The sequence below is a fragment of the Bison bison genome, unplaced genomic scaffold (assembly GCF_000754665.1).
Source record: "Bison bison bison isolate TAMUID 2011002044 unplaced genomic scaffold, Bison_UMD1.0 scf7180017864205, whole genome shotgun sequence".
Taxonomy (NCBI): Eukaryota; Metazoa; Chordata; class Mammalia; order Artiodactyla; family Bovidae; genus Bison; species Bison bison.
In genome coordinates, this window is record NW_011494777.1 from 4,057,795 (window position 1) to 4,085,716 (window position 27,922).

General features: G+C 46.2%; 1 protein-coding gene across 2 annotated transcripts in view; it reads right to left on the bottom strand.

Annotated features, from left to right (window-relative positions):
* The window catches only part of NTM (neurotrimin), a 422,112-nt gene that overhangs the window by 15,455 nt on the left and 378,735 nt on the right, over positions 1 to 27,922 (bottom strand). For both annotated transcript variants that reach the window (XM_010844696.1, XM_010844695.1), the window contains exons 4-5: positions 8,061 to 8,195; positions 5,964 to 6,084 (exon numbers count right to left, since the gene is read on the bottom strand). In XM_010844696.1, the coding sequence (XP_010842998.1) occupies positions 5,964 to 6,084; positions 8,061 to 8,195 (256 nt within the window). The remainder of the gene's footprint in view (positions 1 to 5,963; positions 6,085 to 8,060; positions 8,196 to 27,922) is intronic.

Consider the following 27,922-nt stretch of genomic DNA (forward strand, 5'->3'; position numbering starts at 1 on the left):
ATGCACCTGGTAGTAACACTGTCCCTTAAGAACTTGAGACATTCTGCAGAGAGTCATTTATCTTGGGCCCTGATCAGGATAAAAGAATCAGGGACTGTTTTCACACTAGGGGACCCTGATGGGCCTGGGTGTCCATTGCACTTGAGCATCTCATCCTGGGAGTGATTACAGAAGCCCGAGCATGTGGTCTCAGGTGGCCAGGACCACCTCGCTGGCTGTCTTACCCCGTCATGGAGTCCAGCGTGCCTTAAGGGCTGAGACCAGTGGCTGGGGCCCACTGATAAAAGCCAGGGAGAGAGGTGGGGAGGACAGCCAGACACACTTGTTACAAATGCAGACACTATTACGGGGCAGACAGAGAGGGACAGGAAAAACTGCTTCGGTGGTGGGTGGGGCCACCTTCTCCTTCTTTGGAGGCTGTTAGGAGCAATTCCTATTGAACCTGCATGTCTTCATGGAAATCATGAGACCAGCGCTCATCTTTGTAAAAACCGCTGGGATGTCCTATTTCGGAGAACAGGCTTTAAGCCAAACTGTTAGTTTCCCTGAAATAATTTGTCTTCCTTGCCTAGGAGCTGTCTATGCTACAGGAAAGATAACCACCAGTGGGGACAACCATCCTTCTAAATGGAGGATCTCAGGGAGTGATCCCAAAAGCTCGGCTGCCTGTGTAGGGCCTGGCTGGAGCAGGACATGTGGACAGGACAATATGTCAAGGTGGACACATGTTGGAATGGGTTCGCAGGGCAGAAATTGAGGCAAATGGTTGGTACTGGAGTCATCAAACCGAGAAAGACAATATTCCAGGCAGAAATAGAAAGTAAAGCCCAGCAGGGCAATGATGAAAAAATGCTTTGTAAACCATAAAATGTTATTCAAAATAATATATTTCCATGGAGTGAGACATTGCAAACTCCTTCCTGCCCCTGGGCCACAGGACAGTTTTGGCAGCGACATCAGCTGCTGTATCATTCTCTGAAGGTGTCCTCTCTGCAGGACGAATGGACGGTTCTCTCCGTCGCCAAGACTTGTGACCGCTGTGATGAGAAGACCAGGATTCGGGCCTCTGTCCCAACCCAGCGTCTGTCTCCAGGGAAGTCAGAGCAGGGCTGTGGAAACTGTGCTGCTTTCCATCCTGTAGATGTTCATCTGGGTGCTTTTATCTCTCCCACACGCGGGACAGCGAACCAGCCCGGGTCCACGTACTTTGTTATAATGGGAGCACAGTCCGAAAGGAGTGAGGTGTCTGGCTGTGCAGCCAGAAGCCACCGTTCTATCTCCAGCTTGTTCTGTTGCTGTCCTGCAGGGGATGCTGTCCACAGGAGGCTCTGCAGCCCACCTGCCAGAGGCTTCTCTGCGTTCCTCAACCTTATTGATCCCTTTTGCCATTGTGAAGCCAGCCCTGGGCTGGGGAGGAAGTCGTCACATCGGGACCAAGCTGTGAATTAGATTTCAGCTCTGCAGTGGGGAGAGACACTTGCCCAGAAAGCAGGCTTTGCTGACAGCTCTGAAATGTCTTTAGCTAAAAGCAGAGCAGGGCGGGCAGTGGTATTCGGCAGCATTTTGCAGCTTCTGGGTTGATGCTCCGTGTGGTCACACAGTTCCACGTGCCACAGAGGACAGACGCCTCCACGCAATGGCAGAATGGAGGTGTCTGAAACTGAGACAGATATGCTGAGACAGGTGTGCTGAAACTGAGCAGGACCCTGTGGAGCTCTGGTGCACAAAGCCTTTCTGTATCCTCAGTTTTCTAGTTTGTAGGAAATAGGTTTCATTCAGCCTCCTAGCCTTCCCTGAGTTGCAAAGGGCAGGTTCAAACACTTGCTAATTAGGGAAGGGACGGCATGCCAGACGGGGAGAAGCAGCCAAGAAGCAATGGGACAGCCTTGGGACAGGGTCTTGTTTCCCCTTCAAGGCCACTGGGGAGGCTGTTAAGGGATGTGTGCGTGCTAAGTTGCTTCAGTTGTGTCCAACTCTGTGACCCCGTGAACTGTAGCCTGCCAGGCTCCTCTGGCCATGGAATTCTCCGGGCAAGAATACTGGAGTGGGTTGCTATGCCCTCCTCTCCCCTTTAAGGCGTACACATAATATCTTTGAGTTGTTTAGCAGATGTTGAAACCACCACCAGGTGGGAAAAGTTAACTACAAACTGCCCACAAGTACAAAATGTCAATGTTGCTGATCCCTGATTATCTCACCATCAGCCAATCAGAAGAATGTCCACTAGCTGATCCCACCCTCCTCTCGGAACCATTACTATAAAACTCCCCATTATCCCCTCCAGGTTGGGACACAAAGTTTTGAGGGCATGAACCCACTGTGACCCCCTTTTCCTGGCAAAGCAATAAAGCTATTCTCTTCACCCAAAACTCTGTCTCTGAGACAGTCAATCTGGTGTCAGGGTACAGAGGCCAGTTCAGTATCACTACCAGGCTTCAGCTTCTTCATGCTTTTCAAGAATTCAAGTCCCTACAGATGAGTGGTCCTTATTAAGGACAGGGTTCCCTTTCCTCTCCCTTTGATCCATGGCACACACGGTGGTGGCGGGCACTGAGTGACTAGAACGCAGTCAAGAGAGACGTCTACCCTACATTCTGAGAAAACTGCCTGTCTCCATTACAATGACTCCTTTACTTTGATTGGTCTCAGAAATCCGCTCATGTCACCTGGGATATCAGTTAGGTTAGAGGTGGCCTTGGCACTCCACTCCAGTACTCTTGCCTGGAAAATCCCACGGACAGAGGAGCCTGATAGGCTGCAGTCCATGGGGTTGATAAGAGTCGGAAATGACTGAGCAACTTCACTTTCACTTTTCACTTTTCACTTTCATGCATTGGAGAAGGAAATGGCAACCCACTCCAGTGTTCTTGCCTGGAGAATCCCAGGGACAGGGGAGCCTGGTGGGCTGCCGTCTATGGGGTCGCACAGAGTCGGACACCACTGAAGTGACTTAGCAGCAGCAGCAGCAGAGGTGGCCTTCCCTCTAGTGGGGGCCATCTTCCCTGGGAGACCTCCCGGGAGGAGTGACCTGCCAGTGGTCCAGGAAGGACAGGCAGTGACAAGAGTTCAGAGGCAGAGATGCTCTTCAAGAGCCTGGTGTCCAGAGGACAGACACCTCCATTCAATGGGAGAACATGGGGTAGGGGGTAAATAAATGAAGAACAAATAGAAAAACTGAGCAGAATCAACTAAAGGAGAGAAAAGGAGCTGCCTGGAGAAGGGCTCAGACAGAGGACTCAGAGCTGCCTGAGCCCAGGGCTCTGAAAGCCCCCTGCCCATGGAGATGCTGTCAGTCGGGCTCTCTTGTCCTAGGTGAAGCCCGCAGCCCCCTCCCTGTGATACAGCAGCTGTGCAGAGCTGAGCTCGCCCTTCATATGCCCACCATTGGCCACTTCTGCCTAAGGGCTAATCTTTCCTCCACGTCTTTTAAGATTTTGTTTCCTCCACATTTTGCTTGCATTTTCATCCCATCAAGGATTAGAAAAACAGGATGTAGCTGATTAATTTCCTTGAAGATCTGAACCATTGAAAGTTCAGGAATTTACCCTGGAGCTCAACCGATTTCTGTTTTTTTGCTATGTTTTCTGATATTGGACTTTCACGTCTCAGTTTTATTCTTAGTATAAAAGAAAAGATAAAATGGATGGAGAAATGAAGCAGGATTTTGAAGAAAGATACCCATGTTTATTTATTGGGAAAATACCATTCCCTTCTGCTTAATTATGAATTTTTGGGAACAAGGGGAAAAGCCAGTTATTTCTTCTAATCTCTTTCTGAGTCTGCTTTTACTCAATCTGTCTCAGTACATACATATACAAAATGGGCTAGATGAAAACGGTGCACCCAAGTTGCTGCCAGAATTGGCACTTAAGAACAAAAAGTAGTGCTTCTCACTTGGAAGGATTATAATGAGCCACAGTGGAACTTCTGACTAAGTGACTTGGTTGTAAACAAAGTTAGAGACTAGAGGGGTTCTTGGTGCTGACTGGCCAAACCAATACAATATTGTAAAGTAAAAAAAAAAAAAAATCTGGCTGCCCCATGTGGCACGCGGGATGTTAATTCCCAGACTAGGGGTCAACTCTGCACACCCTGCAGTGGAAGCAGAGTCCTAACCACTGGACCACCAGGGAAGGCCCTAACTTTATTTTTTATTGAAGTATAGTTGATTTACAGCATCATGTTAACTTCAAGTGTACTGCAAAGTGAGTTAGTTATACATTCATACACACACACACATATATATATATATTCTTTTGCAGATTCTCTCCTCTTATAGGTTATTACCAAATGTTGAATATAGTTCCCTGTACTATTATACAGCAGGTCCTTCCCTTGTTGAATCTCTTTTATATATATTTAACAGTAGTGTGTCGGAGAAGGCAATGGCACCCCACTCCAGTACTCCTGCCTGGAGAATCCGATGGACAGAGGAGCCTGGTGGGCTGCAGTCTATGGGGTCGCTAAGAGTCACACACGACTGAGCGACTTCACTCTCACTTTTCCCTTTCATGCATTGGAGAAGGAAATGGCAACCCACTCCAGTGTTCTTGCCTGGAGAATCCCAGGGACGGGGGAGCCTGGTGGGCTGCCGTCCATGGGGTCGCTAAGAGTTGGACACGACTGAGTGACTTAGCAGCAGCAGCAGCAGCAGCAACAGCAATGTGTATCTGTGAATCCCAAACTCCTAATTTATCTCCCTTCCTCCCTTCCCCCTGTGATAACAACGTTTGATTTCTATGTCTGCGAGTTTGTTTCTATCTTGTAAATAAGTTCATTTGTCATATTTTAGATCCCATATATAAGTGATAGCATATGGTATTTGTCTTTTTGTTTCACTTCACTCACTATGATAACCTCCAGGTCCATCCAAGTTGCTGTAAATGGCATTATTTCATGCTGTTTTATGGCTGGCTAATATTCCATTGTATATACGTACCACATCTTCTTTATCCATTCATCTGTCAGTGGGCACGTCTTGGCTACTGTACCTAGTGTTGCCGTGAACACTGGCCTCTTGAGTAAAGAGCCCCAGCCACTGGGGATGTTGAGTCCTGCGGGCAGCAGCTGGGTCGCTCTCAATCTGCGTCTTGCCCTGGAGTTGCTCACCCTCTCTCCTTCCCAAAGTTGCCCGTTTTGTGGCTTTTTCCCTCAGCTTCTCAGGCTCGTCAGTCCTTCTCCCTCCCATACCCCACATACACCTCAGGACCCTGCACTGCCCCCTCCCATCTTCACCAGGTTGGGTTCTGACCGTGGACAGCTCTTGCCCATCAATTGCTGTTCATCCACCTTAAAATAGCTCTTTGATGGCAGTAATTGCCTGGCTTTCGGAGCTGCTGAACCCTGTGCTAACGTGCCATTTGATAACTCCTCGCGGTGACAAACTTCAGTGAATCACGGCAAACATCCAGATGGCAGCTGCGACAATAGGAGGGGACGGGGAGGCCCTTGTCTTTTCTCCTGCCATGAGAGTGCAAGCTCTGTGCAAAGGAGCGCCAAGTCGGGTCACGGACACGTCCCTGCACCACCACTGAGCGCATCTGGAATGGAACCCGAGTCCTCGGCCGCAGCTAACTCAGCACCGGGAGCACTCCTGACGCCTTAATGCAAGCCTGAGAATGTGTTAAAAATAGCTGCAGGCAGAACACTTATTTCCCAGGCCTATAAAAAATTCACAGGCTTTCCAGGGCTCCTGGTGGTCTTTCCTTTGACAGTTCATTTTCCTAAAGAATAGTTTTTCTTAGGCTCGTTGACTGGCTAGTGATAGTTCTGCATGGCAGCATTACAAACACAGCTGAAGTTCATTCACGTCAAGACGAGACTGGTCTGGGTTCTGTTTCTCCTTCATAGGCAGGAGGAGTTCGAGAGAGGACTTTGCAGGAATCCATTTGCGTCCGTGTGGAACCAGGGGCCTGGAAGAGCTTCCTCCTTCTTGGGGGAGGGAGAGGGGAAGGGAGTCTTACCTTTTGTCGTCCTTGTACCACTGGAATTCCGCCGAGGGAACCGCGGAGGCTTCGCACTGCAGGGTCCCCTTCTGTCCCACAGGCACGCCGGTCCCCTTAGCTTCTGAAATGTATGGAGGATCTACAAAGAGAGGACATTCGACAGCATCTTTAATGCCCCCTTTGCTGTGTTCTCCAGGCCCCACTCTAACTCTGGTCTCCACGGAGTGCCGGAGAATGAAGCCATCCCGCATCACCAGGGAAAGGCTCGCGTGCACTGCCTCCGTTCCCCTCTGGACGCCAGTGGGATGAGCAGACATCTAGGCCTATTTCCCGTTTACACTTTTCCACTTTCACAGGAGATAGCCAACGCCATCCACCACATGCCCCATGGCTTGACAGTACCTTTAATCTAGCCCTATAGATGTTCTGCACACCAGGTTTATGCCAGAGTATATAAGCTTGAGCTATTCAGTTCCCATCGAAAACTCAGTTGCAAGAAATAATAGTCATGGAGAATTGCCTGGGGGATACACAGATCTGTCATTCTTGGAGGTGTTCTTCCCGGACCCATGAACACAGCCAGAACAACTTTACTTAAGTACTCCGGCTGCTTTCATCCCGAGTCTTTGCCAAACCACCCCTGTCATGCCGACAGTTGCATGAAATGCGTTATGGAAAGGAGCCACAGCCAGCCATTGCATGGCCATTTCAAGTGATGCTTGTCGTGCTCTATTTATAGAGACCTTCAAGTGAAATTATTTTTCAAGTCTCAGCACCAGAAAAAAGCAGTGCTTCTCCCAAGCGACAAATTCACTTTTATTTTATGGACATAAACCTCAAACCCAATGATGTTTCCTCTCTTTGCTTTTGCACCTCAAAGCCAAATCCTGGACCCGCATCTGACCACCTCAGGCTAAAAACACCATGGGCTGATTTACCCATAGACTTCTCTTATTTCCCTACATAGGTTTTCCCCTTCTCTTACATCTCCTTACTGTTTAGGTTAATCTTTATTAACTGTGAATTATGTCACTTTAAACAGAAATTGGGGTAGGGCACAAAAATGGCATGATTGCTTCACCTGTTTCCTTGATTCTTCAGGTGCTTTGTGTTAATTAGGCTCAGAATGTGACATGAATCAACATATTAAAGTAAAGAAGGAGTAAACATCACACCAAGGTATTCTTTCTCTATGTCCAACCCCACCCAAGTTTGGAAGGAGAAACTCTTCTCGTCTGCTGGTTTGACTCTTGGGTTCTATTCTGTCCTAAGAACATCTGAAATCAGCACAGCTGGGAAAACTTTCCGGATGTCCTAGAGACCTGAGTCAGGGGACCTAACGGAACCTAGAGAGAATGCATGAGGGAGCAGGGACATTAAGCAGCATCAATGTCAGAGAGAATTGGGTTGGTGAAGGAAGAGGAGGAGTCCAGAGAAGTGGCCTCCAGCTTTTGGGGTTCATAGCAACCCACTCCAGTGTTCTTGCCTGGAGAATCCCAGGGACGGGGGAGCCTGGTGGGCTGCCGTCTCTGTGGTCGCACAGAGTCGGACACAACTGAAGCGACTTAGCAGCAGAAGCAGCACCTCTATTAGCAAAACATAGGTATGAGATATACCCTCTCATATTGGATATGTGTAGGTTTATCTATTTATAGTTCAATTGTGAATGAATACCATGTCAATCAACATACATAACTAGAAGAGGATAAGATAACATAAGTATACCATAAACATAAGTTATAATATTTCTTCCATACATGTGCTTTTTATTTTTGCTCCCTATTAAGGAGATGACTGTCCAGAGAATGAGAAGCTTGGTGACATTATGAGTAAAAATTGGGATTCAAAGACAAGCTTGTATAAATTATGCATTGAATGCCATGTAATGATCTTTTAGGACTCTAAGTCAAGTTTTGGATTATATAAAATTACTTTCAGCACCCATTTATTTTCTTTAAGAGTTTAGAACTGTTGCTCTTGAAAGCAGAAAATGGACAGCGAGGCTGCCCCATTTCCCGCCCCGAGTCACGGCTGGCACTGTGGTCCAGCTCTCTCTGTGGCCAGGAGGGCAGCACCTCCCGAAGGTGCCGGGTGGGCGCGCCTGAGACTACTTACAGTTCACGGTGACCTTGACTCTCCGCACCACCGGGGCTGCCACGTCGTTGGAGGCGCTGCACTCATAGTACCCCGACTGCTCCCGGGTGATGCCCTGGATTTCCAGGTATTCGTCTTCACTCACAAAGCCCACAGCTGCAGGAGAAGGGGTGAGGAAATAGGAGGAAAAACACTGAAGGCACAAACTTAGCAAACCAAGTGTGGAGCAGCTACATCTGCAGAGCGCTGTGCTTATTCTCAGTTCAGATTCTCAGGACGGACGCCAGTTCCCCCGCCCGCCTCCCTTCTGCCTCTTACATCACTAGCTTGTCCTCGGTTCCCCAGCAGACCAGGTACAATGCTCCCACCCGGACCAAGCACAGAGTCTGGAGAATTGCTGGTCCTCAGTAAGTGATGAATAATGTCAATGTTCACCCTCCCCGAATCTCACCAAGCAGTCAGGCTCTGGGTCTGAGATAGGCACCCCCATCCCACCCCTCTAGGGATGGGGGATGACCTAGGATGACCCCTCTAGGTCATCACAGAGCACACCGGGATGTCTGGAGGAACAAATGATAAGCCGATTACATGAAAGCACTTTGAAACCCACTTTGAAAGCACTATACAGTTATCCTATGATTTTCCTGGAGGTCCAGACTCAGAGGATCAGGGCTGTTAACACAGTGTGGGGGGGCCCATTCTGAGGGGGAGGGAAGATGCACAGTCCTTCCCCCAGGGCATAAAACCTCTCCATAATGCTGCCTGTATCTGTGATGCAGAAAATAAATATGACAATAAAAAGAAACTGATGTCATACAAAGAATTATGTGCATGGTATGTAAATAAGGAGAAGAGGGCATCAGAGGATGAGATGGCTGGATGGCATCACCGATGCAATGGATATGAACTTGGGCAAACTCCGGGAGCTGGTGATGGACAGGGAGGCCTGGCGTGGTGCAGTTCATGGGGTCACAGAGAGTCGGACATGACTGGGCGCCTGAACAACAGTAACATGTAAACAATGCTTGTATTTGTTAAGTGACATTGCTAAGATCACCATTTTTATAACGGTTAATAGCAAGAGTGATGACAATGACACAGAAGAAAACAACTCTCGTACACAGAAGAACCACTGCCTGCCCAGAGGGGCCAGCACTCCTGGGTCTTGATAAGTCTGTCATCATCCAGACCTAGTCCAACTTGAGCATCCCCCAGGTGTCTTTCTGCCCTAAGAAACCTGTGGTATACACGTACAGGAGCTCCCCTGCCTGTATTGCTTGCGGACAGCATCTATCACAGCAGGCAAGCAAGTGTTAATAAATCCACGGGAAGAACCAAGAACACGCTGAAAGTAGCAGGCAGGGCCCCAAAGTCCAGAGTCTGAGACGACAGTCAACATTAGCCCATAGAGACTCATGGTCCCCACCGGTAAGCACAGTGGCCTTAATTGTCACAGTGGCCTTAACTGTCTGTCACTGCTCCCTAAGCATCTTCAGGGGAAAGAGCACTAACCCCAAACTGATGAAGGGTGGAGGAAATGCGGAGAAGAGGCTTGAATGGAGAGCTCTCGCTCCCTTTTACGTCATGGTTGTTTACTTGCACCCACCGTGAGCCTACACGTGTCAGATCTTCCCCGCTAGATGCTGTAATTACTGTGCAGAGCATCGCGGACACTCGTGTCACACTTAATATTCCCATTAATTTTAAATGGTGGTCCTTGGTACATATGTGTGGCAATTGGTGTCATATTTTAATTAGGCTTGCCCTACACCATCTGAAATTAATAATAGCTCGAATTACCAGTGTAATTTATAAATTAACAGTGCTGTAGCATTAGGAAATAAATTAGCTCTGGTGAGCTGTTTCTGGATTGAGCTCCAGTGTCAGGACAGTGGCTGGTAGGACCTCAGATCTCCTGGGAGGCTGCGATGACACCATCAAAGCAAGGAAACAAAATGACTCAGGGTTCTCGGGTCCCTTGTTCTCTCCAACCACAGATCACGCATCTGGTTTAATTCTACCAATCAAACAGGTTCTTGTGCGACCACAGTAAGACATACAGGAACCAAACTCCGATGAACTTGTTATGTATGAAGTATGAAGTCAGTCAGTCGTGTCCGACTCTTTGTAACCCCATGGACTGTAGCCCACCAGGCTCCTTGGGCCATGGGATTTTCCAGGCATGAATACTGGAGTGAGTTGCCATTTCCTTCTCCAGGGGATCTTCCCCACCCAGGGATCGAACCCAGGTCTCCTACATTGTTATAGGAACTTGCTATAGGAACATCCAAATGGAGAAGTTGAGGCAGAGAGGGGGATATTGCCATAGGGTGAAATGCAAGTATGTAAATATTAAGGCAATCATAGTAAAAAAAATATATTAATTCTCAAGTTTTTTGTGGGAACATTGTGCTATTTTATGTGAAATTTACAATATTAATATCAGGCAATTTTATGTAGGGAAGGAAGCTGGGTAGTTTAAGATTTGGGCAAAGTGTATGTTTCCTACTGATCTACATCTGTATTACTGGAGGAAGAGAATTACACTAACGTCATCCTGCAAAAACCAAGGAAGCTTAATTTGACTAACCTGTGTTCTCTAGAACAAATGGAGAATTAGAGAAAAAGTACAGTCATTTAATTTGTTACAGTATTGTTTCCCTTGCCTGTTTTGGCTTTTTGGCCTTGAGGCATGTGGGATATTAACTCCCTGACCAGTGATTGAACCCACACCACATGCACTGGACGACTCTGCAACAGAAGGCAAAGTCTTAACCACTGGATTGCCAGCGAAGTCCCTACAGTTCAGTTCAGTTCAATTGCTTAGTTGTGTCCGACTCTTTGTGACCCCACGGACTGTAGCATACCAGGCTTCCCTGTCCATCACCAACTCCCGGAGCCTGCTCAAACTCATGTCCATCGACTCAGTGATGCCATCCAACCATCTCATCTTCTGTTGTTCCCCTTCTCTTCCTGCCTTCCATCTTTCCAAGCATCAGGGTCTTTTCCAATGAGTCACTTCTTCGAATCAGGTGGCCAAAGTATTGGAGTTTCAGCTTCAGCATCAGTCCTTCCAATGAAAATGCAGGACTGATCTCCTTCAGGATGGACTGGCTGGATCTCCTTGCAGTCCAAGGGTCTCTCAAGAGTCTTCTTCAACACCACAGTTTGAAATCATCAATTCTTTGGTGCTCAGCTTTCTTTATAGTCCAACTCTCACATCCATACGTGACTACTGGAAAAAATATAGCCTTTACTAGACAGACCTTTATTGGCAAAGTAATATCTCTGCTTTTTAATATGCTATCCAGTTTGGCCGTAGCTTTTCTTCCAAGGAGCAAGTGTCCTTTAATTTCATGGCTGAAGTCACCATCTTCAGTGATTTTGGAGCCCAAGACAATAAAGTCTGTTACCATTTCCATTGTTTCGCATCTATTTGCCATGAAGTGACAGGACTGGATGCCATGATCTTGGTTTTTTGAATGTTGTGTTTTAAACCAGCTTTTCACTCTCCTCTTTCACTTTCATCAAGAGTCTCTTCAATTCCTCTTCAATTTCTGCCATAAGGGTGGTGTCATCCGTGTATCTGAAGTTATTGATATTTCTCCCAGCAATCTTGATTCCAGCTTGTGCTTCATCCAACTCGGCATTTCGCATGATGTACTCTTCATGTAAGTTAAATAAGCAGGGTGACAATATACAGCCTTGATGTACTCCTTTCCCGATTTGGATCCAGTCTGTTGTTCCATGTCTAGTTTTAACTGTTACTTCCTGACCTACATAAAGATTTCTCAGGAGGCAGGTAAGGTGCTCTGGTATCCCCATCTCTTGAAGAATTGTCCACAGTTTGCTGTGATCTACACAGTCAAAGGCTTTGGCATAATCAATAAAGCAGAAGTCCCTACACTTCCTAATTACATTGGGTAAGGTATGTGAAAATTAATATGTATAGATTAAAATGCTTTACACATTTTAGCTTTCATTGTCATATTTTTCACCTTTCTCCTCATATACTTTTTCTCAATTAGAAGCAAAAATATCAAAACCAGAGAGAAAGCTAGTGTATACATACATATATGGGTTTCCCAGGTGGCTCGGTGGTAAAGAACCTGCATGCCGATGCAGAGGACACAGATTTGATCCCTGTTCCAGGAAGATGCCCTGGAGAAGGAAATGCCAAACCCACTCCAGTATTCTTACCTGGAAATCCAATGGACAGAGGAGCCTGACGGGCTACAGTCCATGGGGTCGCAAAGAGTCAGAGATGACTTAGCGACTAAACATACATACATATACATAGATAACAAATAAAACTCTGAATCACCAGAAATGAGGTAACCATCAGTACTACTTAAACAAGCAAACAGAAAAGAAAAAAAATTAACTGAAATCTGAATTTATAGAGTTAATGATTCAAGGAAAGTTTTCCTTTAATAGCATCTGTATTCTGGCTATGAAATGATCAGTGCTTTGTCGCTCAAATGGAGAACTTATAAAAATATTGGAGACAAAAAGAAAACAGATCCACAGAGGCAGGACAGAGGCTGATGTCAATAGAATTGCATAGAATCATTGTTTGAATAGAGAATTTTAGTTGCCAGTCATACCTAATGAATCAGGATCTCCTGGGATGAGGAGTTCTAAAAACTCTCATGTATACTCAACTTTGGGAATTAGGGATCTAGGTCAGTCCTATATTTTTCATGTGGGGAACTGAAGCTCAGACGAGTCCAGGATCACACATGTGGACAGAGGCAGCACACTAGGTCACAGGATGGCGCCCACACCTATTAATCCCGCAGCTATGAGTGTTTTCTAATGGTGGTTTTATGCCTTGTGCACTGGCTTTATTTCCCATGTAATTGAAGCTCTTTAACAGCAGGGACTATGTCTTGGGCATTTCTGGCTTTCAAGGCACTCAAGACGTAGTTTACATAATTGGAAGTTTGTCAACCTCTTTTTTCTTTTTATTTATTGCTTCTATGTTATTAATTTTATTTTAATTGGAGAATAATTGTTTTATAATGTTGCGTTGGTTTTCCCGTACACAACGTGAATCAGCTATGCTGTGCTGTGCTTCCTCGCTCAATCCATTCCGACTCTTTGTGACCCCGTGGACTGTAGCCCACCAGGCTCCTCTGTCCATGGGGATTCCCGTACTAGAATGGGTTGCCATACTCTGCTTCAGGGGACCTTCCCAATGCAGGGATCGAACCTGGGTCTCCCACATCACAGGTGGTGGATTTTTACCATCTATCTGAACCACCAGGGAAGCCCAAGAATACTGGAATGGATAGCCTATCCCTTCACCAGGGGATCTTCCTGGCCCAGGAATCAGCTTTAAGCACGCATATATCCGTTCCCTCTGGAGCCTCCCTGCCACCCTTCCCCTACCCCAGCCCTTGAGGTCATCGCCGAGCGCCGCGCTGAGCTCCCTGTGCTGTGCAGCAGCCTTCCACTGGCTACTTATTTTACACATGGTAGTGTGTGTATGTCAACACGACTTTCCCGATTCATCCCGTCCTCCCCTGCCCCCACTGTGTCTATAAGTCTGTTCTCAACATTTGGGTTTCTATTTCTGTCCTAAAAGTAGGTTCATCTGTACCCTTTTTCTAGTTTCCACCTATATGCATTAATATACAATACCTGCTTTTCTCTTTCTGACTGGCTTCACTTTGTATGGCAGTCTCTAGGTCCGTCCACATCTCTACAAATGACTCAATTTTGCTCCTTTTTATGGCTGAATAATATTCCAAGGTATATATGTATCATATCGCCCTTATCCATTCACTCTGTTCCCAAACAGCACCACCTTTGGTAACTGTTCCTGGAAAAGTATTTGTACTTCCTGACTTTAAAAAATATCATCACCCTCTAGTATTCTAACAATAGCCTTTCTTTAAATATGTGATTTTAAAAGTTTTATCGAGGGTTTAGTATAATTTATATTTAATCTTGGGGCCAGTTATTTCCTTGGGGAATGCATCCTTTATTTAAAAATGGAGATCAATGAGGCAATGTGATTTATCTAACAGAATTTGTTTTGCAACTAACTTTTCAGGAACAGAACTATTTCATTAAGTGGACTCTGACAATCCAAGTAGGGAAAGGAAGCAAGTTGGATTTCATTTCCTGAAGCTCCGAAGAAGCTTCATACTCTTCGGAGGACTTAAGCTCAGAAGTTTATAACCCACAGAAGGACAAAAACTGCCCTGTGTAAGTAATATTCCTTTGGAAAAGAAACCCCAAGTTTCCGAGTTCATAGATTGGGCTTTGAAATCTGTATAACTGAAAATAATAATAGCCATGGTTATCATTTTTATCTCACCCGAGAAACACTTGTCAAGAACAGCTGCAGCTATTGGAGAGGAGAAGAAGGCACAGCTGTCTCCTTGCTTAATATTTTTATGGCATAAATATAAGTTGAAATAAAAAATCACTGGACCTCAGAAACTAAGAGAAAAAAAAGCATAGGGTTCTAGAATTCCAAATTTGGAATCGTTTAAAAAATTATCTCAAATTCTGTGACTAATCTAGTCCTAGACTTGTCTAGTCCTAGATTCATCCTCTAGATTGTCTGAAAGTGAATGTCACTCAATCATGTCCGACTCTTTGTGACCCCATGGACTACACAGTACCTGGAATTCTTCAGACCAGAATACTGGAGTGGGTAGCCGTTCCCTTCTCAAGGGGATCTTCCCAACCCAGGGCTTGATCCTAGGTCTCCTGCATTGCAGGCAGATGCTTTACCAGCTAAGCCACCAGGGAAAGCCCACCTGGGAAGATTCGTCTAGTCCTAAACTAGTCCTCTAGACTCTGGTTCCCTCCTGCCTTTTGATTTGCATCAGGAAGTTCCTGTTCAATGCCGACTGGGCTTTGGGGAGAGCTCTTTACAGGACAGGTAAGAGGGTGTCCCTCCAAGGTGTCTTGATTTTGAGCTGAGCAGCATGGGAAGTTTTGTGCTTTGATGGAGGAAGCCATGGTTTTGCTCAGGTGCTGGGAGGTCTGGTCTGCAAACACGTGGTGATAGAAGCATGGTTGGTACCCTCAACAGCAGCCCTCAAAAGCCAGAGGGCTTGTCTGAGATCTGAAGGAGGAAGTGGCAAGGGCGGAACTAGAGAAGATGTGTTCAGGGAAGACATTAGAGGTGGGCGAGGCTGCTGTGTGATCCAGAGTCAGCAGCTGCCGATGCAGCAAGGAAGCCTCCTCAACCCTCTCCGCCACTCTTGCTGAGAACTCAGAGCAGCCTGGGTCTCCCAGGCTTCAGCCAAGAACCCCTATAGCAGACCCTCACTCTACCTCAGCCTGAAGAGGCAGTGGTGGGGGGCTGCGTGGAGGGGGCCTCCGAGGACTAACAAGAGGTAAAGCTGGGGTCTCTAGGCATGGAGATGGGCCCTCAGGGCCATCTTAACCTGGCGCTGGGGGAATCCTGGGGCTGTGGGATTAGGCTGGGGGCTCGTGGGCTCCAGACAAAAGCCACATCTGCTGTGACAGGGCGAGATGACCAGTGTCAAAAGTCATTTCTAAATATTAATGCAATGTTTGTTACTGCTGAGTAATAGACACAGGAGAGCTTCCGAGGGACTGGTATTCAGCTGGAGCAAAATGGTTGAAGCATTGATCTCAGGTCTTAGCCCCACTGGCCTCCGCCGCACTGTGGGCAGGGGTGAGTTCCCATGTTTGCACATTGGCCCCTGAGGTCATCCTAGCTGATGGCTCACTCTCCATTCTTCTGATTCCTCTTCTTTAAAATGAGAAAATGACACCACCGTATAGGGTGGTTGTGAGTATTCAATAAGTATAGTCAAGTACTCAGCACACGGTAACCTCTGACCAACCAGCAGCTCTCGTGATTACCCATACTAACCCACAACTGACATGAGCATATTGGAATACTCCAGGTCCTTGATACAGGAGCATCTCAATGAGAAAATGAAAGAATGACCAGACCTCTGCTTTTCCAGGGGGACTGAATCATAATAACTTTACAAATGATGCACCACAGATCCTGGGACTGGAAAGTTCTACTCTTGTTCTCTTAAATTAGGAGATTTTGATTTAGAAAACCAAAGTCTTGATTGATTTATTTACAAAGGTTACAATTCCTGGGGATCCTTTCTTCTAAGAAGGCAGGTGCAGCTGTATAGCCCATGTGAGACCAACTCGGGGCTTGAGAAATGTCTCTAATTTCACAGCTAAGAATACAAGAACATACATATATACACATGGGTGCGTGCTAAGTTGCTTCAGGCGTATCCTACTCTTTGCCACCCTATGGACTAAAGCCTGCCAGGCTCCTCAGGCCATGGGATTCTCCAGGTAAGAATACTGGAGTGGACTGCCATTTCCTTCTCCAGGTCATTTTCCCAACCTAGGGATCAAACCCGCATCTCTTAAATCTCCTGCACTGGCAATTACCATGTTGGAGATTACCCACATAGCCACCTGAGAAGTGCTGCCCCCCCACCAACATGTGTATACATACATACATACACACACACGCACACATTAGAAGCTTCCCAGGTGGCTCAGTGGTAAAGAACCTACCTGCTAATATAGGAGACATGGGTTCAATCCTCCTGGGTTGGAAAGATCCCTTGGAGGAGGAAATGGCAACCCACTTCAGTGCTCTTGCCTGGAAAATCCCATGGACAGAGAAGCCTGGCGTGGCTCAGTCCTTGGGGTCACGAAGAGTCAAACATGACTGAGCATGTGTACATGTGCACACGCACACACACACCCACGTATGTATTTTTCTTGAACTTTTCTTTGGATGCAGATAGCCTGGCTGGTAGAATGGAGAGTCTAAACAGTCTCTCTAAGAATGAGTGAATGTCAAATATCTCTTCAGAGAAAAGTTCTGGATTCTTCCTGCTCTTGCATTGAGGTACAGCTTCAAACCGTTGATGAGAATGTTATGCATCAAACATAGGGCCCAGTGCTGGGGAGTGGGGTGGGATGAGTTTTCCTGAGTCTCTGGCTCCCATTACAGGAAAGGAACCCTCCCTAAACGCATCCGCATTGGGTACTGGGGAGAAGGAGCTGCAGTCCCTGCCCGTGCCCGTCTGCCAGGCTCAGAGTCGTCACCACCGCTGGCGGACCTCTCGTAGACCTGGGAAACACCTCATCATTTCTCACAGCGTCCCCACACAGACGAGGGAGTCCCCCCAACCTTCAAACTAGCCTATTAGGCTGATTCCATCACAAAGACGTAATTAGAATCCAATTAAATTTACATAAATTGATTCAACTGTAAATTGCATGCCTATCACCCTATCAACCTATCAATCTATCTACTTATCTATGTATCATCCATCTAACACCATATCTATCATCTATATATCTATCAATCTATCTGCATACCTACCTATCTAGAGATAAAGATAAAAGCAAAACACTTGCATAGATCCTGACATATATTAAGAACACATGTGACAGTTGAAACCAAATGTATGCTTGTGAAAACATATGAATATGCATACATGAAATATATTTTATGGATATATAAAAAGAAAAGAGGATTCCCTTAATTTTTAAAGTGGGACTCTTTCTGGGAATCATCTTTACATTTGTATTAAGGAGGAGCTACAACCAAAGCACAATTATATGAAAATGACCCCTTTGCATTCCACCACACCAGGTCCCATGTATCTCCGAGGCCCATCCCTTCTCTCAACAACAAGCTGTTTTTGCAGACCCAGCTCCAGCAGCCGGCTGGGCTCTTGGGGTTCTGTGTCCCTCTGCTGCCTGCCTTTTCACGAGGACCCCTAGCTCAGGTTTGCATGCAGACCCTCTATTATGGGGGATGGTTTCAAAGTCAGAAAACATACAGCTGGAGGTTTAGAGTTTGCAGCTTGATGTCTGGAACCTGGATGTTTGCAATGGTGCAGCTGATGGCTGCTAAAAAAAAATAAATAAATAAATAAAATAAATGAAGGAATCAGCTTTTGATTTGTAAACTCAGCCAATTTGATCTGAAAGACATTGATAGGGGATAAATATAGAACTCCGCAGTGTCGTATTACCTCGAACGTCGGCTGTTTGCGTTCTTTTTCTAAATCCCTAGAGATATAAGCCAGGAATGAGGGCTGCGGAATTTGAAGTTGCTTTGAAAACCCTTGTCCAGATTAATTTAATGGATTTTTTAAAAAAGATTCTTAATGGGTTAAGGTTCCGGGCTCTATTATGCACACAAATGGTCAGAAGTCCACTTGCAGGGCGTCACTGTAGCCACTCGGTCCTGAGTTGCCTTGGGAAAGCAGGGGTGTCTGTGCTTTAGCCATGATGATGGTTTCTGGATTAAGAGCAGGATTTTTTATCTTAAAACTAGAACTCCAACCCTAGGGGTTTCTGAAGCTAAGGAAATGACATCATACACGTAAGCCTCTGCATGTGTGTATGTGTGTTTTAACAAGAGATTCTATTTCTTTCTGAAGAGGGGTCTAAAAGGAGCACAGGACCCAGAAAGATTCATATTGCCCCCTCTATGGTCCTGCGGTTCATCTAACAGTGACTGCACGGAACCAAGTCTCTATCAATCCCCAGTCTTACAAAGAAAAATGAGAAAACTCTTTAAAATATAACTGATGATCGGAAAAAGGAATAACTCTAGGAGTAAAGCACAGCCTTGTGTATATGTTAAATATTTTGTAGAGGATGGAAAGTGAAGTAACTTATAAATCATCCTTTTGAAGAATAGGCATGCAGATCTGAGCGGTGCTTTGTTCACTAAACAAGAGGAATTTTCCTCCCACCCAGACGTAGGAGGAACGCAGTGTAGTGGGTGGGGATCTGTTTTCTCCCTGAGACCCACGACCACTGGAGGCCAACGAGAGGCCTGCTGGACATGGAGGGAGCATTGGTGACGTACCAAGCAAACAGACTGTGAAAACATGCCCGCTTCGGGGAAGGGAGAGAGAAGAAAGCCCAGGATGGGATCAGATCTATAGTTAAAATAATCTAATGAATAAATTCAGATCGGATCCTGAGAGAAAGCTGCAAGGGTCATCAATGCTGGAGCTGGAAATGCCAGCTTGCACTTCCAGTTGGCCCAGGGAGGAGATGGGGACACAGGCCACCCACCAGGATAAGAGGAAGCCTGAGGATGTAGGATTATTTGGGTCCAGGGAGAAAGGGAGGCATGGTGAAAACCTTTGTTTATACTAAATTTGATTATAGCCTTTGAACATATTTAGGGCTTCCCTGGTGGCTCAGCTGGTAAGAATCAGCCTGCAATGTGGGAGACCTGGGTTCGATCCCTGGGTTTCGAGGATCCCCTGGAGGAGGGAATGGCTATCCATTCCAGTATCTTGGCCTGAAGAATTCCACGGACTATGTGGTCCATGGGGTTGCAAAGACTTGGACATGACTTAGCCACTTTCAGTATCACTTTTGAACATATTTAACATAACATAATAATCTTTGCAAATAGTTCTCAAAATCTACCCACCACCAAATCTGCCTGCTACCGAATCACACTGGCTGAGATGCGTGCACGACCCTGCCTGGCTGTCTGGGACCGCCTCCCTCCTCAGCTCTGAGTGGAACTCCACACACAGGTGGGCCTTCAATCCCGTCACGCAGAAGTGAAGAGAGGTGCAGGAAAAAGAGGAGCTCATTTACTCTTTCATCAGCTCCACTGCTAAGGTTTCCTTCCATCTCTCTTCATCTCACACAAAATCTAAACACAGGCGTGCACACCTGCGTGTGGATGGAGCGCAATGTAAGAAAACAAGACGACCATGATTTGTCAGAACAAACTCGGTGCTTCTGAGCCCTCATTATGGCTCTTTCTCTTAGGAATTACGCAGCCTTGAGTAAACTGCTGAGCCCCAGTTCCCTTGTTAGTGACATGTGGAAATGCTTTTATTCCTCCTTCCTAGGTTGGGTCTGAGAATTGTATGAGAGAACTTGAGCAAATTGTTTTTAGATCCTTCACAAAAGGAGGATCTAAAAGAGTCAGAAGGAACAGATTCTAGGAGCAATTTGGCAATTTGATGGCATCTTTCAAGTGCCCCCCTCCTCAGCTCTCCTCTATCTCGTCCCCTTGGTCAATGTATACTCTGAATCCCATGTCTACAGTTTAAATGACCAGCTCTACTCCCAATTTCCATGTCCATGTCAGCATCCCAGGACGATCTGCTGACTTTTGTCTCTGAAACTGCCAGGGAAACGCCCCTCATGTGCCTCTCAGATACCCCGGGCTGAACCATCATCTCACCCCTCAAACCTGCTCTCACCCAGCATCTGCTAATCTCTGCTGGTGGTGGGGCTTCCTCCCCAGTCTCCCAGGATAAAATAGAGTCACATTTGATTCCTACTTTTTCACTCATTCCTTCCCTCCCATCAACAAATCCATTTTCTTCTTTCTCTCATACTGTTAACTGTGTTAATTCAATCCCAGTTACCTACTCTGGATTATTACAACCCCTTCACCACTGTTACCCCTTCCTCCAGGTATTTAGTATTGATCCCCAAATGATTACAACACACACAAAAAAACAAAACTCACCTCCCCCAATCTTAACCCCTTGTCCTGCTCCACTGCTCTTTCTGAGCTGGCTCTCATCCATGTCTTTAGAGTCTTCTGTTCCAGCTCCTTTCTCCCCCCACCCACTAGATGTACCATGAAGTTCCTACAAACTGAGCTGTTCATCCGTGCTTTGCATCCTCTCCCTTTTCGCCTTCAAAACCATCTTAGATATCACTCCTTTGGGAACCCTTTCTTGCAATCAAAATTCCTTACCTCCTCTCTACAGTTTATTTATTTATTCATTTATTTGCTTCCAGTGTTGCACCAATCACAGTGCATTGTTATGTAATTGCATGTGTTTACCCCCCTCAAATTTATAAGACAGAAGGGTATTTTATTTATCTTTAGCTCCAATATGTATAGCAGCATTGAACACACAGAAGTCATCGAATGATTATATGGTCAAGACTGAATGAATGAAATAACTGACTATAATTCCGGTGACTAGTCTGGCTCTTGTAATGAACTATTCAAACCTTCTTTGGTGACTTTTAAGAAACCAGCAGATATCTTTTAAATTTATTATTTCTTTTGATACAGAACTGGACACATAAAGAGTGTCCTTTATGTGTCCTAATCTCCTAAGGTTAAATAATTTTATTGCACATTTCCTAAGGGGGAACTAAAAAGCCTCCATCAAGCTAGACCTGGAGTGAATAAGAAAAGAGCTTGGTTTGTCCATCTCCACAAATACCCCTCATTAAAAGCTCTTGTAGCTAAGGCCCCTGCTTCCTCTGAATGAGTTAGGATGCAGCGGGTTTCAGAAGTGTCTAATCAGAAGTGTCTCAGAGAGTCTTCTTATGGCATCATCAATTGGGTTGCATTTTTTCCTGAGTGGAATCAGCTTGGTGATTCAGCTCTGTCTATATGCAATTAGCAGTGGAATGATTGCACGGAACGTGACTAGGCTCTCTACCTTCCTGGGATGGGCAGGCAGGGAAAAAGTGCTACCGTCCACACAAAACGGGCCTCTGCAGAGACACCGGCAGCCTCCACAGCAGAAACACTAACAGGCACGATGATGAGAGCTCTAGGCAAGGAATGGAAGCTGGCAACCGGGATGTGGATGCAAGCAAGGGCTTGAACTTGAACTTGACCTAATAGGGCAAAACCATGCTGGCGCATCAAAACCTCCCTGAGACACCTCGGCACCTGCTTCACGGCGGTTGACACCTATAGTGCACAGAGATGCACGTGACCTCCCCAAGCCCCTTCCTCCTCTGGAGCCCTGTGCTCTACCTGCCCTGAGGCCGCTGAGTTCTTTCCCTCTCTGCCTCTCCTCAGCTGCTCTGCTTAGATGGCGTTAACTCCCACCCCTCTGGTTTCTTTCCAACCTAGTCACTCTTTTCCTTTCCCACAACCCCAAGATCTGGGATAGAGGAATACTTTTGTTTAATGACATTGGTCCTTGAAGTGAAAAATCTAACACCTATAACTGGGGGACAACAAGTTATTCTTTCTTTCTGTTCTAATTCTCTTCTTCAGCAGACCACATCTGCGACCTGACAGCTGGCACCTTCCATGGTGCAGGGGAGGGGTGGATGGGAGCTCGTGGATCAACCAGTGAAGTCAGCAACTGGTGAAGAAAGGGGCAGAGAGAGACAGAGCATAAGCAGATGATAAAATAACACGTTAAACAGAGAAAGCAGGGAGAACCAAAGGTGTCTGCTGGAGACAGTCACTCAGTAGTTCAGGTAAATCAGAAGCTCGCCCCCACAACTGCTCTGTTCTCATCAGAGCTCAAAGCCACTGCCAGCCCCATGGGAGGACTTGGCCATAGCCAGGTTTGTATGAAGCCTGTGGGCACAGCTGACTCCCAGACCTCACCTGAGTGTTCTGTGATGCCTTGAAGACCCCAGCATCAGCCCAAGGAACCTCCCTTCTCTGTGAGGCTCTCATCATCACCGAGCCTCTAGAACAGGGTCAGCACACTTTTTTTGACCATGTGGCAAATATTTGAGACCTCCCAAATATTTGAGGCCATACTATCTGTGCAGGGACTTCTGAACTCTGACACTGTCACTCAAAAGAAGCCACAAGAAAGAGCCAGAAGGAGAGGATTCCAGCAAAGTGGATTATGCACAACATTTTCATGTCACATCATCTTACTGTGTCACAAACGATTCCTCTTCTTTTGATGGACATTCAGCTATTTAAAAACATAAGAAGACATTCTTGCAGGGCACACAAAAAACAGTAGGTAGACGGGACTTGGCCGTGAGCTGCAGTCCCCTGGCCCCTGACGCGCATGTCTCCTGATGGAAGTGTCTGACCTCTCCAGCTGCCTCCTGTTCCCTGTTGTCCCTAGGCCACGCTGTTTCCTAAACTGCTTCCTCTGCTGCACCTCCACACTCTTTCAGACCCTTCCTTCTGCACACTGGACCTGCTTAGCACAATCCCTGACTTCCTCCGCTCTTCTGGGAGATTTGCCTCTCACCACTGATATCCTGGGTCTGGGGGAGTGGATTCCCCTACAGACAGGTCGTGTCCACTGGAGGCTACAGTGTATTTGATTCTTTTTTCGTATCCTTGCTCTGCCAAGGAAATTCTGGACTGCATCTTTTTAAACCCTGTGCCTCCCCTATAATTGAAGGGGTATGACATACATACCTGACTCTGTAGTCCCTTTTCCTATTATTCCCAGCTTCCATTTTCCTACATTGATGGTTTATCAAAGGCAGGGCGGTGGGGATGTCTGTTCATAGATATCATTTAAAGTCACACAAACATAGTGATAATAAAAAGCTGGACTGATTTAATTAGTTATTGTTAGTATCATCAATTCTTATGACAGCGTTCATAGTTCCAGTTAAGATGGAGTAAACACACTTTACCTGGGGCTTCCCAGGCGGCGCTAGAAGTAAAAAATCAGCCTGTCAATGCAGGAGACTTAAGAGACTCAAATCACATTAAATTGGATTTGATTCCTGGATTGGGAAGATTCCCTGGAGTAGGACATGGCAACCCACACCAGTATTCTTGCCTGGAGAATCCTATGGACAGAGGAGCCTGGTGGGCTACAGTCCGTGGGGTTGCAAAGAATCACACACGACTAAAGTAACTGAGCATACACACACAAACACACTTCACCTGATCTCTCCTGCTTCTTACAACTAGAAAAGAAACATTTTTAAAAACCTGAGGACTCTGAAAAGTAAAGAATAGAAGGTACATGAAGGGGAGAATCGAAACTTGTATGAAGAATACCACAGAGGTAAATTTCTTGGTATTTTTCTTCCTCTTTCTTGGCTTGACTCAGAGCAGCCAGAATCTAAAACTGCGTAGAGGATGCTAACGGAAAAAACATGATAAACCCTCGCTTTTTGGTCTGAGGAAAGGAAAGGGAAAACTTTCAAGATGGAGAGACATTATTTTTTGTTTTTGTTACTTGTTTTGTTCTTTTTCCCCCTCTCCTTGCCCTGTGGTAAACCTCAGTCCTGAAGCTAAAGTCCAGAAGCAATGGTGGCAACCTCAGAGGCCACCTAAAATTGAAGACAAAACAGCAAAACAAGCCAGACCTTCTTTGGGACCCGCGGTACTAAGAGAATACTAAGGGAACTGTGTTCAGAAGAACAGAAGGAATTTAAGTTATAGTTTTCTCTCCTCTTTCCCTGCTTTGCCCTGCAGTTTGACTTGCAGTCACAGGAAGTGAGAGACATTCATGGGAGCTAAGGCTTCTGCTTTCTAAGCTGCGGGCAAGGAAGGGGGACCCAGGGAGCCAGCCTGTGGGGGGAAATCTCAGAGACAAGGGAGCTCACATGAAGCTTGTGAGCAATCTCAGGCTCACCGTTGACTGTGTGTGGAACTCACCCAGGACAGCACACCAAGGGCTTTGAGAACTAAACTGTGGTTCATGCCTCCACTCAGGGTCCTGGCTGGCCAATGCAGAACAATCTTCCAACACTGTCAACACTTTGAAATCAGAACGAATATTAGAGCCACAGGAGCAGGAGGGCCAGGACTGTGGTGTAAGCCTAACTGGTCTCAGTTCAGTTCAGTCACTCAGTCGTGTCAGACTCTGTGACCCCATGAATTGCAGCATACCAGGCCTCCCTGTCCATCACCAGCTCCTGGAGTTCACTCAAACTCATGTCCATCGAGTCGGTGATGCCATCCAGCCATCTCATTCTCTGTTGTCCCCTTCTCCTCCTGCCCCTAATCCTTCCCAGCATCAGGGTCTTTTCCAGTGAGTCAACTCTTCGCATGGTGGCCAAAGTATTGGAGTTTCAGCTTTAGCATCATTCCTTCCAAAGAACACCCAGGACTGATCTTTAGAATGGACTGGTTGTATCTCCTTGCAGTCCAAGGGACTCTCAAGAGTCTTCTCCAACACCACAGTTCAAAAGCATCAATTCTTTGGTGCTCAGCTTTCTTCACAGTCCAACTCTCACATCCATACATGACCACTGGAAAAACCATAGCCTTGACTAGATGGACCTTTGTTGGCAAAGTAATGTCTCTGCTTTTGAATATGCTATCTAGGTTGGTCATGACTTTCCTTCCAAGGAGTAAGCGTCTTTTAATTTCATGGCTGCAGTCACCATCTGCAGTGATTTTGGTCTAGTTGGCTGCTAAAACTGGGTCGATTCTACCTCCCAGTGTATTCTCAAAGGATTTTAACCAGATTGAGAGTCTACTAACATAATATTCAAAACGGGCAGGATACAGTCCATTAGTAATCACACAAAGAACAAGGCAAAGCTAAACAATTCACTAGGGAAAAGACCGTTAACAGAAACCCACTCAGAGAAGACCTAGATGTTACCATGATCAAAGACTTAAAGCAGCTAGCATAACTGTGTCCCATGAAGTAAAAGGTAGCCCTCTCAAAAGGAATATGAAAATAGAGAATTTCCACAGAGACCCAGAAGCCATAAACAATAAAAAAATGAAAATATTTAGAACTGAATTTCAGATATTCGCTGGATAAGCTCAACAGTGGAATGAAAATAACAGAGTCAAGCGTCAGTGAACTTGAAAACAGATGAACAGAATTCGTGGCGTCTGAGCAGCAGAGGTTGGGAGAAGGGTAAGAGCTTGATTGCAAAAGGGCAAGATGATGCACGCCATGTATTGTGTCCAGTTCTGGCGGTGGTGGGTACATGAGTCCGAGCATATGTTAAAACTCACAGGAATGTACACTAAAACGTGCAGCTAACTTTAGTAGCTTGGAATAACACAGGTGCCAAACAAATTTCATCGCGTGTCAGAATCTTGGCTGTCCTCGAGTTTTGCAGCTTCTTAAAATCGCCGTGTCCTTTAAGTAAATCTGGATGGTCTGTGCACTGAGAAAGTTGACATTCCTTCAAATAGCTTGTGGATTCTTGAGACGCTCACAGCCCTCTTGACCTTAGGAGTCTCAGTTCTGGATTCCACTGAAGGTCACGTCCTCTACCCCGTTCTTGTGCCCTCCCCCAGGTGGCTCCCGCTACACTGGCTGGTAAGCTGTCTGCTTCCGTTCCCAGAGAAACACTGATTCTAGGCTCTGTGCACACACACACTGCTAACAGTTTTCTGAAAAAAAAAAGAGGAGATTATATTTCGCAAAGCCTATAAAGTAACTGTAATTTTACTTTTCAACAGTCTGGTCTCCAGGGATGATATACATTGTCCCCATCAACCACGGAAATGTTTATTGTATGAACTGCCCACATTTTTCTTCAATATTTTTCAAAATAGATGCATAAAACTCCAAAGACATCCCCAGAACATCGTCATTTTCTTTTTATTCACGTCGATGCTCCTGGGCATACACAGACCCCAGATAGTAAGCTCATACATTTGTAAGTTATTGAGACAAACTCACCGGCATGCCCACACATGCATATATGTTAGCATATTTTCTTTCTTTATTTAGCAGAATACTTAGCTTGCCATTTATTTCCCTGTAAATCTATTTCTCAGATGTTCCATGTTGGGGAACATTCATGGAATCCCAAGATCCTGATTCATTAGCACTTGACTTTCTAGAATGATATTCTCTAGGGGTCATTCAGTCTCTCAGATCCTGTTTTCAATTCTTTCTGGTGTTTCGTTTTTTCTTACAAACCAGACTTCCCCCCATCCCCAGGAACTCAGAGAATTTCAACCTCATATGCACTCCCAGTGTGACATATACATGGGCTGAGGTGCCCTCTGCTGGGTGGTGCACACACCTGGCCTGACCCGCTGTCTAGCACTACATCAAAGAAGGCTCCTCCCAGTCATGGGGAAAAATGTCCCCAAACAGAACTTCTGAACTGAGAGCTCCATGTCTCTTGCATTATTCATTCTATTTGTTATGAAAACAAAGTGTTTGGAAAGCCTAGGATATTCCACTTACCAAAACTCATGATTCTGATGATGACCACTGAGACTGTAGCGTTATCTGTGCATAAGAACAGCACTCGGCCCTGCACCTAGAAGAATGGAAACTGGCCTTGCCTCCAGGGCTTAAAACTGGGGAGTCAGATTTGACTCCGAAGAACAATCCATGAGGCTTAAACAGGATAGTCTCTGTTGTCAAGTGCCTGAAGGGTGCAGAGAATATTCTGAAGAATAAATACACACTAGAGTGGAATTTGGGCTTCCCTAGTGGCTCAGTGGTAAAGAATCTGCCTGCAACGCAGTACACATGGGTTTGATCCCCTGGGTCGCGGAGATCCCCTGGAGAAGGAAATGGCAACCTACTCTAGTATTCTTGCCTGGAGAATCCCATGGACAGAGGAAGCTGGCGGGCTACAGTCCCTGGGGTCACAAAGAGTCGGACATGACTAGCGACTGAGCATACACACAAGAAAGAATTTAAAGGAGGAAGTCTCTGTTCACGTATCAGGGAGAGGTTTCCTCTGGTGAGGTCATTTCAAAAGGAAGGGGACACAGCACCTAAGAAAAACATCTTGAAGGAAGGATGAGCAGGCAGACGCAGAGAAGCAGCAGAGAAGCGCCGTCCCCCAGGTTCTCAGCGATTCCAGGGACCGACAGCTGGGCCTCCTAAATGTGATGTGTCCGCAGGTGGTGACACCGTGCGGGGGGTTGGGGGGGTGGCCGCTGGAGCTCCCCGCCATGGTGCTGATGTTCAGGCTTTCAGGCTCTCCCTTCCTCTGGATGCCATTAAACCCCCCAGTCATTCTGAGAAGCAAACATGCCCTCACATATTCAAATTCACCCCAGTGACAGTGCCCCCAGCAGAGAGCCTTGAGTGCAGAGTGTCTTCAGGCGTGCTGATGAAGCGCGAAAAGTCCCAGCCGCAGTAACATCGCAGAGAGACAAGAGCACGTGGGACCAAGCTGCCACTGAGGGGGCAGGGGTAGGGGCCAGGATGGTGGGGGGGGCGGTCTGTGATTCTGTGTTCTCCCTCTCGGCGTCCTTG